This window comes from Vicugna pacos, chromosome 14 (genome assembly GCF_048564905.1).
Source record: "Vicugna pacos chromosome 14, VicPac4, whole genome shotgun sequence".
Classification (NCBI taxonomy): Eukaryota; Metazoa; Chordata; class Mammalia; order Artiodactyla; family Camelidae; genus Vicugna; species Vicugna pacos.
The window spans coordinates 2,758,181-2,775,309 of record NC_133000.1 but is presented as its reverse complement, the minus strand read 5'-3'; the positions used below and the strand labels follow the sequence as shown (position 1 = coordinate 2,775,309).

At 38.3% G+C, this 17,129-nt stretch overlaps 1 protein-coding gene across 2 annotated transcripts in view; it reads right to left on the bottom strand.

The window, feature by feature from the left end:
• The window catches only part of NUP58 (nucleoporin 58), a 50,909-nt gene that overhangs the window by 8,926 nt on the left and 24,854 nt on the right, over window positions 1–17,129 (bottom strand). The window contains exons 10-15 of one of the 2 annotated variants that reach the window (XM_031684669.2): window positions 15,584–15,702; window positions 15,078–15,160; window positions 11,901–12,102; window positions 6,422–6,520; window positions 4,744–4,839; window positions 1,301–3,450 (exon numbers count right to left, since the gene is read on the bottom strand). In XM_031684669.2, the coding sequence (XP_031540529.1) occupies window positions 3,281–3,450; window positions 4,744–4,839; window positions 6,422–6,520; window positions 11,901–12,102; window positions 15,078–15,160; window positions 15,584–15,702 (769 nt within the window). In that variant the 3' untranslated portion in view covers window positions 1,301–3,280. Of the gene's footprint in view, window positions 1–1,300; window positions 3,451–4,743; window positions 4,840–6,421; window positions 6,521–11,900; window positions 12,103–15,077; window positions 15,161–15,583; window positions 15,703–17,129 lie in introns of those variants that run through there. The other variant, XM_072976026.1, reaches the window with a different exon arrangement.

Genomic DNA, 17,129 nt, shown 5'->3' with positions numbered 1-17,129 from the left:
TCAAAATCCAAGTAAGACTCTTCCTAGGAAAAATCAAACTTGACAAAGTAGGTACATCGTCAAGAGTGAGGGGCCCAGAACAGCCCCCAACCCAACCCAACCCAACCCCACCCCCAAAAGAGGATAGGGCGGCTTCCCTATCAGGAACCAAAGTAAAGGAACCCCCACAAGGAGCAGCTGGGGCTCTGCTGCGGGAGCGGAAGATGCCGTTCAAGTGCCAGGCGTTGTTCACCTGGTGCCTTAACGCAGACCGTCATTCACACAACTGCCTGTCTTTGCTGTCCTCACTTTTCTGATGACAAAAGATCACACAGGTTCAAGGCAGGGGTCTGAACCCAGCCGACTCCAGGAGTCCAACCTATCTCATAAGAAAAAGATCAGCACACATTAGCTACAAAGATCATTAAGAAAAAACTCCAAGTGACCTGGCGTAAAAACGGACACAGTATTAGCATGTGATTACATTAACATGCAAATGGCTAACATCTATATTAAAAGGTTCAACCTCACATGCACTTGTTACAAGGACCGGTGACGTCAGGGCTGCAGGCAGGAAGGGGGTCGGCACACACGCTGCAGGAGTGTCTGTCTACCCAGCGTTTCTGGAAGGCTGCGTGACATCAAAGCAGACCACCGGCACACCTCTCCAGCAACTCCTTGTCTGCAGTCAGTCCCAACGAAGCGTGAAACCTAAGCACGAGGGCCACGTTCGAGGACACTCAGTGCAGCGCCTCCTGTACAGGTGGAACACTGGGGAGGAGAGGGAAGCGCTGGGAGAAGTCGCCATGCACCCTGCCACGGGGCAGCACGCACAGAGGCCCCTCCGTGACGTGTCATTGAGGGGGTAAAAAGCAAGTCACAGAATACTCAGATTTTCAACCCACTTGTTAAAAAATAAAAAGGATCTAAGAGAACAAAATGTGAGAAAATGACAGAGGGAAAAAGACTGAACATATGTACACACGTTGAAAAAGGCGTTTTTTTAATGGGCCTGAAAGGACACACACCAAACCACGAAGAGCAGACCCTGGGGAGGAAAGCAGAATTAGGGCTCAGGCGTTGAAGACTTTCACTTTTTTCTCAATTTTCTTCTGTATAATTAAAAATGTTTTTGTAATTCTGAGAAGACAAAAGCAAGTGACAAAGAACTTACTAGCTTGTGTTCAGTCTTTTTTTTTTTAAAAAAAAGCAAGATATAAGTATATATCAGTGAAAACAGAACACTAAAAACTTTCAACCAGAGAATAAAGAAGTAATAAGAAAATTCCATGTTAAGAACAACTGCTGACACCTAGAAAGATTGAAAGCAACTGACACAACCAATTTTATTGTTTACATAATGACAGGCTCTGGACAAAGTGAAGACAGCAGAGACGGTGACAACACGTTTAAACTCCCATCACAAATCGATGTTACAAATTTCCAGTGGTCAACATATTAAAATGTAAAATATATAAAGAAAAAAAACCAAGAAATATAAATATCCAGATTTTTGCAGCACAATGCAATGTCCTTTTTAAAAAAAAGTCTGCTGTAATTGTATATTTAATTCTGACAGTTAATTCAAAACACAAAACCACGTTTTCCTACCCTTCCCCAAAACCTGGATCTGGGGACTGCAGTGTTACAGAAGTATGCAAAAATAACAATAACTTCAGTGCTCAGAAACAAAGCATTTTCCTTATTTTAATGCATCAAGGTGCAAAAATTTCAATTCTAAAAGCCAATCATTGCTATATGCAGATAAATAAAACAGATTTGACAACACTTTTATAATCAAACCCAACTAACATTATACTAAAAAATATATATGTGTATATATGTGTGTATATATATATGTAATACCTATTTTAGAAAAAAAGGTGCCTTGGTGAAAATGATTCTGAAAATATTCACTTGATGCACATTATGTACAAAACCTTCTATATAAAAAATTAAACTATTTTCAATGAAATTCATGTTCACATTCCATCTGAAAACTGTACTTGAAAGATAAATACGTCTACCTAATGGTGTCTGTCTGAAATCAAGGCTAAGGCAGCTCTCTGTCCAAGGGCTCTCTTCTTCACCCGCTCTGTGTCACTAATGCTGATACAAGGAATACACAGATGCGACCAGATGTGTCTACGTGTCGTTACGTGGAACTTTCTGTTCACCGTTAAAACGGGACAGTTTACTGTTGCTACGAAGTATATTTTTTTCTTAAAATATATGGTTTCTCTATTCCAAATCAAGCACTGACTTAAGACATAAAGGAGGCTGATAAGCCACTCCACTTGGCGTCAGCATCGGGAGCCCTGTGAGAAAGAACCCTGGACTGGCACAGCTAGAAAAGCCTGCACTGAAGTAGCAGTGCGTCCTTCACCTGCACAGAGTCAGTCTGGCCCAGTAGCTACTGCCCCCAGGACGCCAGTCTGGAGCTCAGATACGCTACTGAAGGTTCATCGCAGATAGGAAAACGCACCTCACACAGACAGTATGAGCACGTGTAGGACAATAAAAGCCGTTAAACTCTGTTTGATGAGTCTGACAGCATCCCTCACTTGGAGTAGCTGCTAAAGGTTAAGGTGGAAACAAAAACGGAAGAGATGGGGGCAATGAAGTTGAGCTGGTCAAATATTTACACGGGTAACCATTCCGCTAAGTCTTTAAGCAAGTAACCACAATGACCTGGCACCTCTAGCTGATTGCTCCACTAGCACTGAGGATTTGAAGCATAGAAGGTGAAAAACAAAATACCCTTAGAGAAGGGGAACAGTCTGAGGCAAAAGTTGTAGGTCTGTAAATATATATTTTTCACGCACACACAACTGTGTGTATTATCCTGTATACAGTTTACATACATATTCACAAGATGCCCTGCAGTGTAGGTCAAAGGCCTTTACCAGGAACAAGCTGATGCCAGTACAGGCCCCAGAGTTCATACCACCTACGTGAGAAACGTGTGCGTGTGTTCACATAATTGTAAACCTCGTCAGCAAAAGCACTGCTGTGACAGCGGGTTACACAGCAGCAGGTTCTGCCCATCAGCGATGTCATGAGAACATTTCTTACACTGAGATCAACGTAACAAAAAATACAGCCAGGTTTCAGAGTCACAAGAAAAAAGTTGTTTAGCATGGCAAACAAGAACAAAGTTCAAATTCCAGAAGTAATGAAAAATATCAAAACGTTATAAATTTCCTGGGATGCAGTTTAATTTCTGCATCAACTTTAGAAAAATAGACTCATAGAATGATCGACGCTGCTATGGATTCTCTCAATACATCAACCCATGTGTTTATCTTTTTCCTCTTTTGTTTCCAGCTGGAGGTTTCTTCAACTGAAGGAGCTGTCCTCCTGTTCCAAACCCTGCAGAGGCAGGATTGGATACCCCAAATGTCAAACCAGCTGACGCCGTGATGCCAGGATTGCTGAAGTTAAACCCAGATGTACTTGAGCTGCCAAAGCCTTATGTTTAGGGAAGAAAATATTCAAATCAGAAGTTAAATCACAAAAGCAAATATTAAAAAAGGGGGTGAGAAGGAAATTTCTAGCTGAGAGAATACATAACTTATAAAAATAGCAAATATCTTAGGGTCCTAAATTTCTCACGTGGAATTTGACAGGAAAATAATTTAGCTGACAACTAAGTGGTACCATTACAGACAGAAGTTTAGTGATCCAGGCCAAGCGAGAAACCTGACACAAAAAAACAGAAATTGACAGAAAACTTCAAGTTGGCAGGCGTTTTCCTATTAATTAAATATGCCAAGGTGCCTTCCTCCTCAGCTCCTCCAGAAACATTTTATCAAAATGTAGGAGAGAGACTTTCACAACCTTTGGACCCACCGTTGCAATTCTAAGTCCTCAAGAAAGCCTCAACCCAGTTTTCAGGACAACGAATACATGGAAGAGTATTACCTACTGTTCTGATTTTGTAAGAGACGTAGCTTAATTAAGATCAAGAACTATGACTGCGTAGCTAACCTGTATTAACACATTTAGATCATAACCCTGATAGCTATTCTCCATCTTCCCTATACCTGTAATTCTATTATCCTACTCTGTAGAAACTATTGATTTTAAACACTACTTAATATTAAATGGAATTTCCTTCAAATTTCCTCAATTAAAACAAAATTTAATCAGTATTAAATTATTATTATTTTAGGCATGCTATTTATCCATAAGCATTGCACATAAAAACAATCCATTATTTACAAATATAGAAAAAAATGCAGAAGTAGACAGAATTTGGAATTTTCTACTAGAAATGTCAAAAGATTATACCTATTTCAAAAACAAAGAACCCAATTAATCATTTGTAAGACAAGTATTCTTAAAATCAGAGGGACTTAAAACTAAAGAACACCTCTTTAAAAGAGAAACGATTCTCTTGAATGAATAATGATAAAAACTGCATTAAAACTTTCACAACGGGTTCATTTTTGTAATAATGAAGAAAACTGTTTAAACATAGAACTAGTCTTCAGGTTTAAAATAACCTCTACTTAGTTAAGAGAGGATGTTATTATTTATTCTACCAAACCTGGTAAGTTGTTAGAAACGTTCTTACAAACTGGACCTCCAGCTCACGGAGGGACAAGCTGCACGATGAGTGAGGCCTGCACGCTTCTCCAGGGGAGAAAGTAAACTGGGGATTTTTTATTTTTTGATACTGAAAATAGCAATACTTATATTTTTAAATTAAATCATTTGCACCTTTAAATCTGCCTGGGATTCAGGCCGACACACACAAACCTGCACTAAGACTTCCTGAGGGTTTATTTGTTGTTCCAAATCCAAATGTGGAGACCCCTGTGGTGCTGCATCCAAAACCAGAGCTAGCTCCAAATCCTAGTGCAGGGTGATAGAGAAATACACAACGAACGTGAAACAGGTTAAAGGATGCCGACAAGCAAAACCTCAAATTACCAAAGGTCTACTACACACAGTGCAAAAACCACGGCCTTGCCAAGGAAATCTGCTGTTTACTGCTTTGCACAGGACTCTTGGAAGAACCAGACCAATTCTGAAATAAGACATTTCTATCTATTTACACTAAGTTTATGACCCATTAGTAATTTTTGAAGAACAAGGCCATAAAAAACAAGATCACATTAGTACCTTCTCTCCCAAATGGACTAGAACATTTACTGATCATTCAAGTATGATTTTAGTCAAACAGATACAAACATATCTACTTAAAGCTATTTCATTTGAAGGAAAAAAGTGACTAAATTCATAAGCATGACATGCACAATAATTTAAACACGAGTACCACAAGGTAATTTTACTCTGCTTCCTACGAAAACACTTGCACTTACGACCGTTCAGCACTGGAAAAGTGCACGAGCTCACCAGTCGCTCACTCTGCATCTCTGCAGGGAGAGCCGGCTCCTGCCTCAGCCCCAGCAACTCAACAATGAGAAACTGGGAGGGGAGCATCCTGTTTTTTCTCCTAACAATACTATAGGCATAACTTAAATAAAGAAAATTTTTTCATTGTATGAAGTCAAGAGATTGTGCTAAGAAAATTGAAGATTGGTTTCAAGCGCTCTAAAAATACAATTCAAATTCTTTTTAAGTTATTCTGCAACAGTAAATTATTTAATTTAAATTATCTAAAATACTGAGTTTGATATATTATTGCCCGTAACAGTATGAAAGATGGCAATAAACTGGATTATAGATCACAGGGATTATGCTGCCGTAATTCTAGTAACTCCTAGCAGAGTCTAACATATTAAATAGCCTTAATAGCTTATAGGCTTCCTGTCTTATGATGATATAGTCCCGTGGAAATAAGGGAACTTTATTCATCAGATGAAAATGCATGTCAAGTACAGTCAACCTTTAATTATCCACACCAGAGAATTGTGAATGCATTTTATCTATCATGATGTTTTTGCAAAAGACTTACCTTACTAATTATAGTTAACTTACAAAACTAATAAAATAAACTTAATTGGTTATGTATACACAAGTATGCACAAAGGCAAATATGCCAAAAGTGCTTTGGAATGGAAAGAGGTCAAGCTGTCCAATTTATAACACAATTATTTCCCCATTTAAAGCGTTGTTTTCAGAAAAGCACGATGCTTAGAATATACATCCAGAAGTAGTTTGGACTTCAACTAATTTTTTTAATTAAATAAAACTAAGTAATGTTCAAGCTCATATTTTAGCATACTGTTTTGAAAATATGAAAATCCCTAAATTTAATTTTAATACTTTTTTATATTTACTATTCACAGAAGATGAAATTTTTTAAGTTCTAAATCTAACCCTGGAAAGCACTGATTATGTCTGGAGAATCCTTTTTTGCCAGACAGAACCTTAACCTCCAAAAGAGCAGATCCTCTTAGAAGTTTTCACAGACTGATAGCAATTCAAATGTATCATCGTCCAACGCAATACGAGAAAAGTTAAAGTGTACCTCCAAGGTTTGAAGAACCTAGGCCACTTGACTGCAGGCCAGTGCCAATACCTGACCCGAATGGTGCTCCAAAACTAACTCCCAGAGATGGCTGTGGCCCTGGTATAAAAAAAATGGGGGAAAAGAAACAAATTTGCCTTACTCTTTCAAAATTAAAGGTTCTTTATGAAATTATTTTTAAAATGAACAGTGATTACTTTTAACAAACTCTATTTGCTAAAACTTAGTTTATAGGATGTCTCCCCAGCCTAATTTATCTGTCCCAACTGATTTACCTCTTCAAAATTAAATTTAAAAAAATTAACCTATTCACACTAGACAATTAAAAGAGGCTTACCGCACTGAAAGATGAATGTTAATTTAACCTACTAAGTAATTTGAAATCTTTAATGTATTGTAAATTATAGCTTTTTTGGTTTTACTTCTAGAATGATTTTAGATTTCCCCACTTGTTTTTTGGTAAAATTGGTTGGTGTAATCAGTAAGGTTTTTACTTTTTTTCTTTTTAGAATAAGCTCCTTACTGTTAGAGTCAAGTCTCAATTGATCAAAAGAGACTGACACTAACATGCAAAACCATCATGTTACTTCATAAGTACCAAAAACTAGGCATGATTTTTTATAAGAAATATAAATGATATATACAATAAATAGATAAGAAACAGGACAATGTTGCATTTTATTAAATTTATTGTTCATTTTAAAGCAAATCAATTACACAGTAACATGACAATTCCAACTTGTTCACAGAAAGTGATAACTGAGTTCTACCGTTAAGCTCTGCTACGTTACACCACTTATCACCTGATTAAAAAGGATGGATAATGAACATTTACAAAGGCACCGCTGTGTACCTCGACAGAGTCAATACATTCAAGATTTCAATTCAGAAGTTTCTTTCCAACATTTTGGAAAATGTACTCAGATGCAGAACGATTAATCATCCTTTTCCCATTTGTTACTTCAAAGATTTTGGCTGTTTGTTTGGCAAGAATAGTATCAAACTTACTAGCCTCTCTTTTTAACTACTTTTTTTTTTAAACTAAGCAGAATACAAAAATCTAAAAATCTCTCATTTGATAAATAATTTATGAAAATTATTTGATAAATTTCATAGTACAATCTTCAGTCTTGTCTTTTTCAAGCACAGTGATCAGTGCATCTCAAAGTTGAGGGAACTGCCAAAGTAATACACAGATGGGTACTGAATCTTTTCAAAGAAATCAAAGCCTTCAAGTTGTTCAATGAAGAATGAGGTTTGTATATTCAAAAGGTAGTGTAAAATTATAAAGCATGAAAAGGAAAAGAAAAGGAGAGAAACTGAGGAACTACATTTTGCACTGGGACAGAAACTGGACTTTCCAAACAGCTTCTACCCAGAAAATACAAGGACTAACAGTAGCCACAGTTCTTACACGACTATGAAGAAATAAATTAAAAAAGGATTTAAATTTTTACATCCAGTTTGAGATAAATTTGAGAATAAAATACCTCCCTAGCAGCTCTTTTGTAAAATGTTACTATAGGAAAAAGAAACTAAACTATTACCTTTTTAATTCTAACAAAAATAATATGTAGAAAACACACGTCCAGTTTCTTTAACATTGAGAGACTCAAGTGTCACATGTTCATAGGAGGCACTGCTGGTGGAAGACCCTAGAGAATAATGCACACCACAGCCCTCAGCCCTACAGGTCGGAAGAGTCACTCAAATAGCGTGCTTTTTGTTGTCTGCGGGTCTGCTTTTAAGAGCAACTCTAACCATCAATATTCAGGGTGCAGGTAACCAAGAACTCTGACGACGACAAGACTTTCCATTGCACAACAGGTACGTGGTATCTTGAATTTTGTGCCTTCACACAAATTCTGAAGGCAACATCATTTATAAAACTAGTAGGCAAATGTATAACATTTTTTAATAGTAAAAACTCATGATAAATATCTCCCATGCCAAAGTGTTAGCATATATTACACTCTGGCCACCATATAAATTAGTTTCACTAATAGAAAGCAGAATCTACATCCTTCGGGCAAAGGCTACGTAAACAATTCAAGAAGTCTGTTTCAGAATCTGAATAGTCATTAGTCATTCAAGGAGAGGCTCTTAGTTCCATAAATAAACCCAAGTTAGTAGTAACACACCCCAGTGATCGCCCAAAGTGAAATCTTCATGTAGAGTAACATTTTACAAAAGTTACTGTATAATATATTCACACACAAGAAAATCAAGTTTAGCACTGTAATTCATATTTTCCAGAATAAATTCTACTTTCTCAAAAGTATAACTGCATTCACAGGAAAAGAACTAAAGTGCTAATTTTTTTTTTTATAATTTTCAATGATCACTCAAAGTATCTAATGTAATTAGCATGGTTATTCCTAAGTCATATTTTTAAAATAATAATTTGTCATTTAAAAAATGCCTTTTCCCCAATTTGAAAATTTTTACTCTTACTGATTTAATGGGGAATGCTCCTTTGGTTATTAAATACAACAAAACCACAAAATCACAAGGAACTAAAATGAGATACTTAAGTTTCCTATTTAGCACTACACCTTAAATATCCAAACCTACACTAAAAGCTAGAAAGTAGGAATTCCTAACAAAATGCCTAAGTTCTCCTTAAAAACAGCAGCTAAGTCACATGAGAAGTCTTTTTATGTAAACATCAAGAACTTTTAAAAGTGTCAGAACATAACAGCAAAACTCAACCCCAGTATATCAGCTTAAAACAATCTACCCTAAATTGGATTTTTATACTGAAAAGCCGTCTTAAACTTTTAAGAGACTTCAGAAGCACTTGTGGACAAGTACACTCAAGGTCTACCACCATGTAATTTATCCACATATTGATGCTTATTTCACACAAAAATAGCCTGCAGAATTTTTCTTCAGTCCTCCTCAAAGGCCTTCAGAAGCAATAACCATAAATCACACAGGCCTATGCTCTATTATATACAGATTTTTTCATTAAAAGACATTGAAGAAGGATCAAGAAGTCACTTAAGTCCATACTTCCACCTCCAAGAAAGACTACACAGAAAGCACCTTCAGAAGGTAGCAGCCTGAGAAGCGATCAACTCTTGTACATTAATAAAGTCAGGGATCCACATGCAAACAGAAGCAAAACCCCTCCGACCGCTCAACCTTGCACAGACCAACAGGGATGCATAAAGGCAGACACAAGCTTCACCCAGCTTCACCTAGATGGTCTTTACAATTTGTTACTGGCACTTACAAAGATTTCATCAAAGTCAGGACGCAAGGAATACGTCATCGAGTACAAAGCACGTGCAACAGACAGGGTCGTTTCTAAATGGGCTGTCTCGCCAAGCCAGGCCGCATCTGACAGAGCTCCTAAGTCTCGCTATCACGGTGACAGACGGAAATAGCCAACTTTCTGACTGGGAGAGGCGTAAAACAGAGCACGGAGCATGGGAGTCCTTCAGAGAGACAAAGGAAAACGAGAAGGCAAACAAGATGGTTACCACTGTTCAGCTTCCCAGTTCTAAATCTACACAACTGGAATTGAAAAGTGTAAGACTGTTCAGGTTAATAAATGACAATTCCTGCCACCTGGTGCGAAAGCCCTCACGTGGGCTTCACCCCTGCAGGGCACATACAAGGCAGTTCCCCAAAGCCTGTACAAGTCCACACAAGTTAAAGCATCCGAGCAGAAGGCTCGTGAAGGTGATTACTCTAGATTAAACTGATACTCCCCCCGCCACAGGGAGCGAAGACCACCTCTGTCCTGTTCATCTGCCCAGCCAGGGGGCCTAGCTCCAGGGCCACTCCTACTTACAGAGTGAGCATCTCTCTCCATATGCCCATGAGCCCAAAAAGTATGAGTGGAAATCTACACACCTCAAGACTGTCTACACAAGAAAGTGCAAAACAAAACGAAAGCCCTGACAGGTAGTTTTGCTTCAATTTCAGCTGCACCCCACAGAACACTTTTCACTTCTAGCACTGCACTTTAGATAACTGACTTTTCTCAAGAGAGTTTATCGATTAGAATGGAAATCTGTCATATTTAAGGAACACTTAACCACATTCTGCTTCTCTGATCTATTTTAGGATTGACATTTGCTCTAAAGAACACATCAATAGCAGAGTTGGTCTGATAGCTGGTTAAGTAATCATGAGAACTGATGATTCTAACTATGAGACTGATTTCTATCAGTCCCATGATGACCTGACAAGGAGCCAATCAAGTTATAGGACTACTCTCCCCACAACCTGAGAAGGCAGTCCCACCCTCCAGCCAGCTGGAGGGCTACCACATGGGCTTACGTGAGCCACTGTGCACACAGTCCAGCCACGGAACGTGGACGATTTGGCATAAATCCATCACCAGCCATTTACTGACAGTAAGTCAGTTCTGTCACCTCCAAATGTGAATAACAATTATTTAAACTACCAACAGTGAAACCCAGAGACTCCTTCCCTAGCAGAGGCAGCCTGAATGCAATCTAGAGAAGTACTGTTGTTTATTTTTTTATACTGTAACTTACTCTGGACAACAAGGAACTCTCAGAAAGACACCTGCCATGGAGCAACTAATAAGCACTACTCAAAAATTTATCAACAAGTAAAGAAAAAACCAATATCCATTAAGACTACATTTTTCTGAGTCACACTTCAAGCCTGACCGAACAGGGACTACAGGGGTCAAAAGAGACGAAGTAACCTCTAAGGACACAGGACCTACTAACCAGGCAGAGCTGGACCACGAAAACGCTTCTCTCGTGGTGAAATTAAACCAAGGACTAAAGTTACCTGCTCTCCAGGATCTCACCAAGTATTTTCAACTGCTCAACCTCCCGGTTATGCTTCTGAAAGTACAATTCAGAACACCTCAAAACACCTTTCTCCTGCTCTTGCAATGTTCTGTTCATTTTGAAAAGGTGCAAACTATTCTAGCACATACCTTCTTCCAAATTTGGTTAAGAAGGCCTGTACTGTTTCCAGTCATTACACATACAAACAAACCTGCTGATCTTCAACACACCCTCTGCCAGTAAAGACACACTTCCTCCTGAACCTGGGTACTCTGTGATCACTGTGTGTGCGAGCACACCGCTCATCAGTACCACATACGAAAATGCAACCTATGGCTGGATTATCTTGGGCTTTGAAACAGCATATGACACAATCACGATTTTAGAATCTGTTGCTCTTAAATGTAATTCAGTAGTGAAACAACATGTTCTAAAGGGCATTTATAGCAATACAGCAAGTAACATTAAGTAAGTTCACAATATTCGGTGTCTGACTGATGACGTATAGTTATTGCTAAGACTACCTGTGCTGTTATCAGGTGTGTGTTTATAATTGTGTCCGTCACAATGTTTAGACTATACTGGAACAGCTATTCATAGAAATTTCTTCAGTGCTGACACAAAAGGAAGACTTATAAAACTGCACAGAAACGTTCTGCATTTACCAGTGAGAAGCTATAACGTGAATGCACTCAGACCTGTAGCAGGCTGTTGCTGCTGTGTAAGTGTCGCAGCCATGGCAACGGCTGCTGCGTTTGGCATGTTGCTGAAAGGGGTGGGTCCAGTAGTAACTCTGGGCGCGTTCTGCCACTTCTTGGCTTCTGCTCGCCTGGCTTCAAACACATCTACAGCATCTCCCAAGAACATTTTCCTGTAGCCAAGGTACTGTTCTTTGAGCACCTATAGGAAGGAAAAAAGGTTAGTCAAGTTCTGTGTTTACTTTAGTGATGTGAGAATGAATATAACCGTGAAATAAGTTAACAAAGACGGATCAAAAACACTGGTAACATTATACACGGTATCTAACCTGCAAATCAGAGTGCTAGCATGGCCATGCGCATGGTGTGGGAAGTGATGAGCTCAGAGTTCACACCTTTGAATATTTTCTTCCCTATTTTAGTCATGTCTTTTCAATCGACTGCTCAAATTCCTGGCTTCATGAAACCCTCTTTAAAGTTAGTCAAGCTTTCAGACAAGTTTAATACCTAAAAAATTCCATTTTAATAAATATTCCACTTTTTCATGAAAAATTCCCCTCCAGTAGCCAACCTTTTGATAACTTTAAGATTCAAAAAGCTTTTTTAAAAAGCCTACTGGGGAGGGGGGCACAGCTCAAGCGGTAGACTGAGTGCTCAGCATGCACAAGGTCCTGGGTTCAACAGCAGCACCGCCTCTAAAATAAAACAAATAACCCTAATTACCTCCCCCCACCCCCCCAAAACAATTTTTAAAAAAAAGCCTACTGAATGTGTATTTGCTGAACACCTTCCAGAAAGGCCTAGGTGACACACAGGACAGTAAGACCCCCCTAAGCAGCGAGAGCCTGGAGGCGTGAAGCAGGGTCTTACTTCGTCAGTGTTATTTCACAGCGAGAGTGACCCAGGCTGAGCTTGCGCAGGGTTGTCATTACAGGGTGGGGAAGCAAAGCTCCCAAATCCATAAAGGGGGCTGGTTTACACGAAATGCAACATCGCCTTAATTAAGGCCATTAATAGGAATGATTATGTTTAACATTAGAATTATTAAGTACTTTCATTAAGGGTTTAATTAAGATCAGTTTTATACCACTTTTGGAAGAGGTGTATATTTTCGTATTTCCAAACTGTTCTTAGCAGAAATTAATAAATATCAGGGTTTTTGGTTGTAACTGGTACAGCACTTAGAAATCTTCCTGTTATTCACAGTACTTAAAAGCTATCACCTCCTTCTGTGTGGACATCAGGGTGTGTCCCACCTTCCCACCTCTACAACGTGCTGAAGTGGGCCGGCCAAGAACTGAAAATTGGGAAAAATACATTCACAAGCAGGGTATGTGACATCCAAAAAACAAATCTTCTTAGAGCGAATCTGCCCCAAACACATCCTCCCTTTTCTGTGCAATTATGAATACACACCCATGCAATGTGTGGCATCAATAGCCCATAGATTTTAGTTTTACTTCAGATAATGGGAAATAATGACCTGCCTTAGAAACGTGAAATAGACAATTAGTTTAAAAAACAATCACCACCAAAAAAACCCACTGATGCCAGCCATGATTTATAGAATTAACTGATAAAATTTATGCCTAATTTTGTAATGTCACGGAGGCCTGGCTGATCAGGTAGCTTAAGCCTGTTTCAACAGGTTACCTCAGGAATAACAACACAAAAGGAGCAAAAGAACACCTCTTATGAGATTTCTGTATGAAGCGACCAAGTCTAGAAATTACAGTTTGCTACACACAGCTGAAAATAAATGGCAATATGTCAAACCTGATCATGAAACATTCTCTGGTTCTTGGGAATGTGTATTAAAAAAAAAATAGGTCAAAATTTCATATGAAGTTTATCCAATACAATCTGTGGCTGTTCTGTGCAAATATCTATCTTACTGTTTTATGGTCATATTACTGAAAAGGGTAGTTTTCAAGCTAGAGAGGAGACACTACCATGGAAAAAGCATGTATATTTACAAATGACATGTCTGAGATCTGCTTTAAAATATGCCAGGGAAAAGCACATCTGTGTGGAGAAGCGATCAGATAAGACCAGCAGGATCTTGATAACGGCTGGAGGTGGGTGGCGTATAATAGTGCTCTATGTCTGTATCTGAAAACTTTCATAATAAAACTGAAGCAAAAAAAAAAAATGCACAGCACAGACTTCAAAGTGCCAAAAGAGAATCATCTTTAGCACTTTACAAAATTAAACTGATACTTACTATAGATAGTTTCAAGAGAATTTAATAAAAATTCCAATCCTTTGAAACTAAAGATTTGGTTTAAAATTTCAAATCTATGAAAGCAAAAGTACTGAAGTGTGCTATCACTTCAAAAATGGTATGATTTAAATGGTTACCTTAAAAAATTCTATTACCATCATCAGATTGAAATATAAATGATAATTGTGATTAAATTCCATTCTATACAGTTAAGAATTTACTTAAGACTCAAGTTTGAATGCTTTGAATTTTAAAGGTTTTTCTCTGACAGTATTTAATTCCAAGGAAGATTTAATTACATTTGCCTGACTGGACAAGGTGTACTTATATTTAACATTTCACCCAAATAAATTTTAAAAATGAACATATGGCACTAGGTTCAAAACACTCAGTGACAAATTGTTTTATTTTTATTAGTTAATAAATACAAACAGTTCCCTGTATTTAGAAGGGACAAATGTTGTAAGCAGATTTTCTTATGTAGGGGCCAATAAACATTTAAAACATACATAGTATTAAAGCAGCAGTGTGGAACAATTTTGCTACTAAGAATGTTCTGTTTATAAGGGTAAAGAGATGGAAACAACCTCAACGTCCAACGAAAGGCGACGGGTTAAACAAACTACACACATACATGCAATGAAATCCTGCGTAACTGCTAAGAATGATGTCGAAGAAGTATGCGTATGAACATGGAAAGCTGCTCACAATGTACTGCTGAAAAAGTTAAAATAGCAGATTGCACAAGAGACTTGGATCTTTTATTTTAAAAAAAAGATCCTATCCATGGTTATATCTGCGTAATTACGGATTATTTTAGTTTTATTCTTTTTCACTTATGTGTAATTTTCGCTATTTCTGGAGTAAGCATGGATACTTTTGTCCTGCAAATGAAACAAATACTTGACTTGGGTGTAGATGTCCAGAGAGCTGAACAGGCAGTGAAAACTTACCTTTACATTTTCATGAATAGACTGAAGTTGTGCAGCTAAAGCTACAAACGTTTGATAAATTTTCTGCATAGCCATTGATAAATCTATAAAAGAAAATTGTATTATCACACAAATATGTATATAACAGATTCAATATTATTTTTCTATTACTTGAGTCCAGTTTTGGGTACAGTTAATGTGTAGGATGAAGAAACTACACAGTATTTCCACGGATGTGAGCAGACAGCACAGCAGACTGAGAAGATTCTCCATCAGTCACCTGGCGGGGAGGTGGGGACCCTAGAATAACTGCCTGCTACACAGTACAATTCATAATCAAGCTTTTTATACTTATAGGGAACAAAGGTCTAACCAAGGACTTGTAAGGAAACTTTCTTACGGCAGCTTGAGATAACTACTAGTAATAATCTAGAGTATCTACTCCAATACAACAGCTTAAACTCTCTTACCAAAAACAAACAAAAAAATGAGTGCTATTAAAAAAATGAGCACAGGAAGCATGTTACCTTGAGGGGTGATATGTGAATTGTTGGCTTGGGTGGCAAGATGGTTTTCCAGCTCTTCAATCTGTTGTCTGTACTGCTGGAGCTGCACCTCGAACTGCTGAACCAAGACCCTGAAGTAGCTACACAAACACATTCACAAAGGCAGGTCACAGTTTTAAAGCACTGTTTCTTTCACACTCAAAATACCAAACAAAGATATGCTCCCATTTAAGTAGGGCCTTTGAATTAGTCTGATGACACAACGTATCTTTAAGTGACACAGACATTAATTAGTGAAACAAAAACCCAAACTTGTAAGTTAACGAGATATCAAAAATAGATGCACATCCTTACCCCAATCATGAAAAATCCCAATTAAAGGATAACCTACAAAATGACTTAATACTCTTCAAAAATGTGAATGTCATCAAAGAAAAGGAAAGACTGAATAAATGTTACACACTGGAATAACAACTAAATGCAGTGTGAAAAGGATCCTAAAATAGAAAACGTACCTTGGTGGAAAGGTCAGTAAAATTCAAATAGTCTGTAGGTTGGTTAATATGTGTCAATGTTAATCTCCTGCCTGTGATAATTACACTATGATTAAGGGAAGCAGGTAAGGGGATATAAGGAAATTCTTTGTACTACTATTTTTGCAACTCTAAAATCCAAAAGAATACGTTAAAAAAAAGTGCAACTGTCAACCAGATTTTACAACCAAGTTCTTACAGTTCTTAAAATCTGAAACACCATTTATAATCTGAGAACACTACAGTGTACTACAGGAAGAATATGTAATTACGAGGACTATCCTGATAAATTTAACCAGAGAATAAAAAGGGGCCTTGAATAACATGCAGAGCAGTCTGGACATTACTCTGTAAGAAATGGGGAACCGTGAAAGTGCTCTGCAGTGGGAAAACACACAATTCAACCCATTTCAAAATCAGCTCTGACAGCAGCATGAAGGGCAGAGCGCGGGCAGGACACTGAGGAGCCCAGCGACGAGGCCCGCCCCGTGCTGCTCAGAGTGAGGTAACAGTCTCCTGGTTTTGATCACTGTACTGTGCGAGTGTGAGAGAAGGTCCGTAGGTTTAAGAAACACACTCTGAAGTCCTTAAGTGTGAAGAGCATCATGTCTGCAAACAACTTGTAACTGCTCAGGGGAAAACTGTATTTACGCATATGGAGAGCGAGGAACAAAACAAATACAGTAAAAATGTTAGCACGTAGGGAATCTGGATGAAAGATAAATGAGAAGTCTTTGTTTTATTCTTGAAACTGCCTGAAATTACAATAAAAAGGGTGAGGGACCACGAGTTAGACAGAAGCCTGCTGCCCACAAGCTCAGGACTTGACCGCTTTGCTCCTCAGCTCCTCAGTGCTGAGCCTGCGGGGGAGGGCTGCGGGGCTGTGTGGGAGCTCAGACACCGCACAGGGCGCCGAGCACACTGCCTGGTGCACGGCAGGCATGGGACGACATTAGCTATTATTATCCTGAGCAACATGAAAGGGTGTGAAAAACAGACCAGATGTACATCTCATGTACAGAAGCAACATGAAT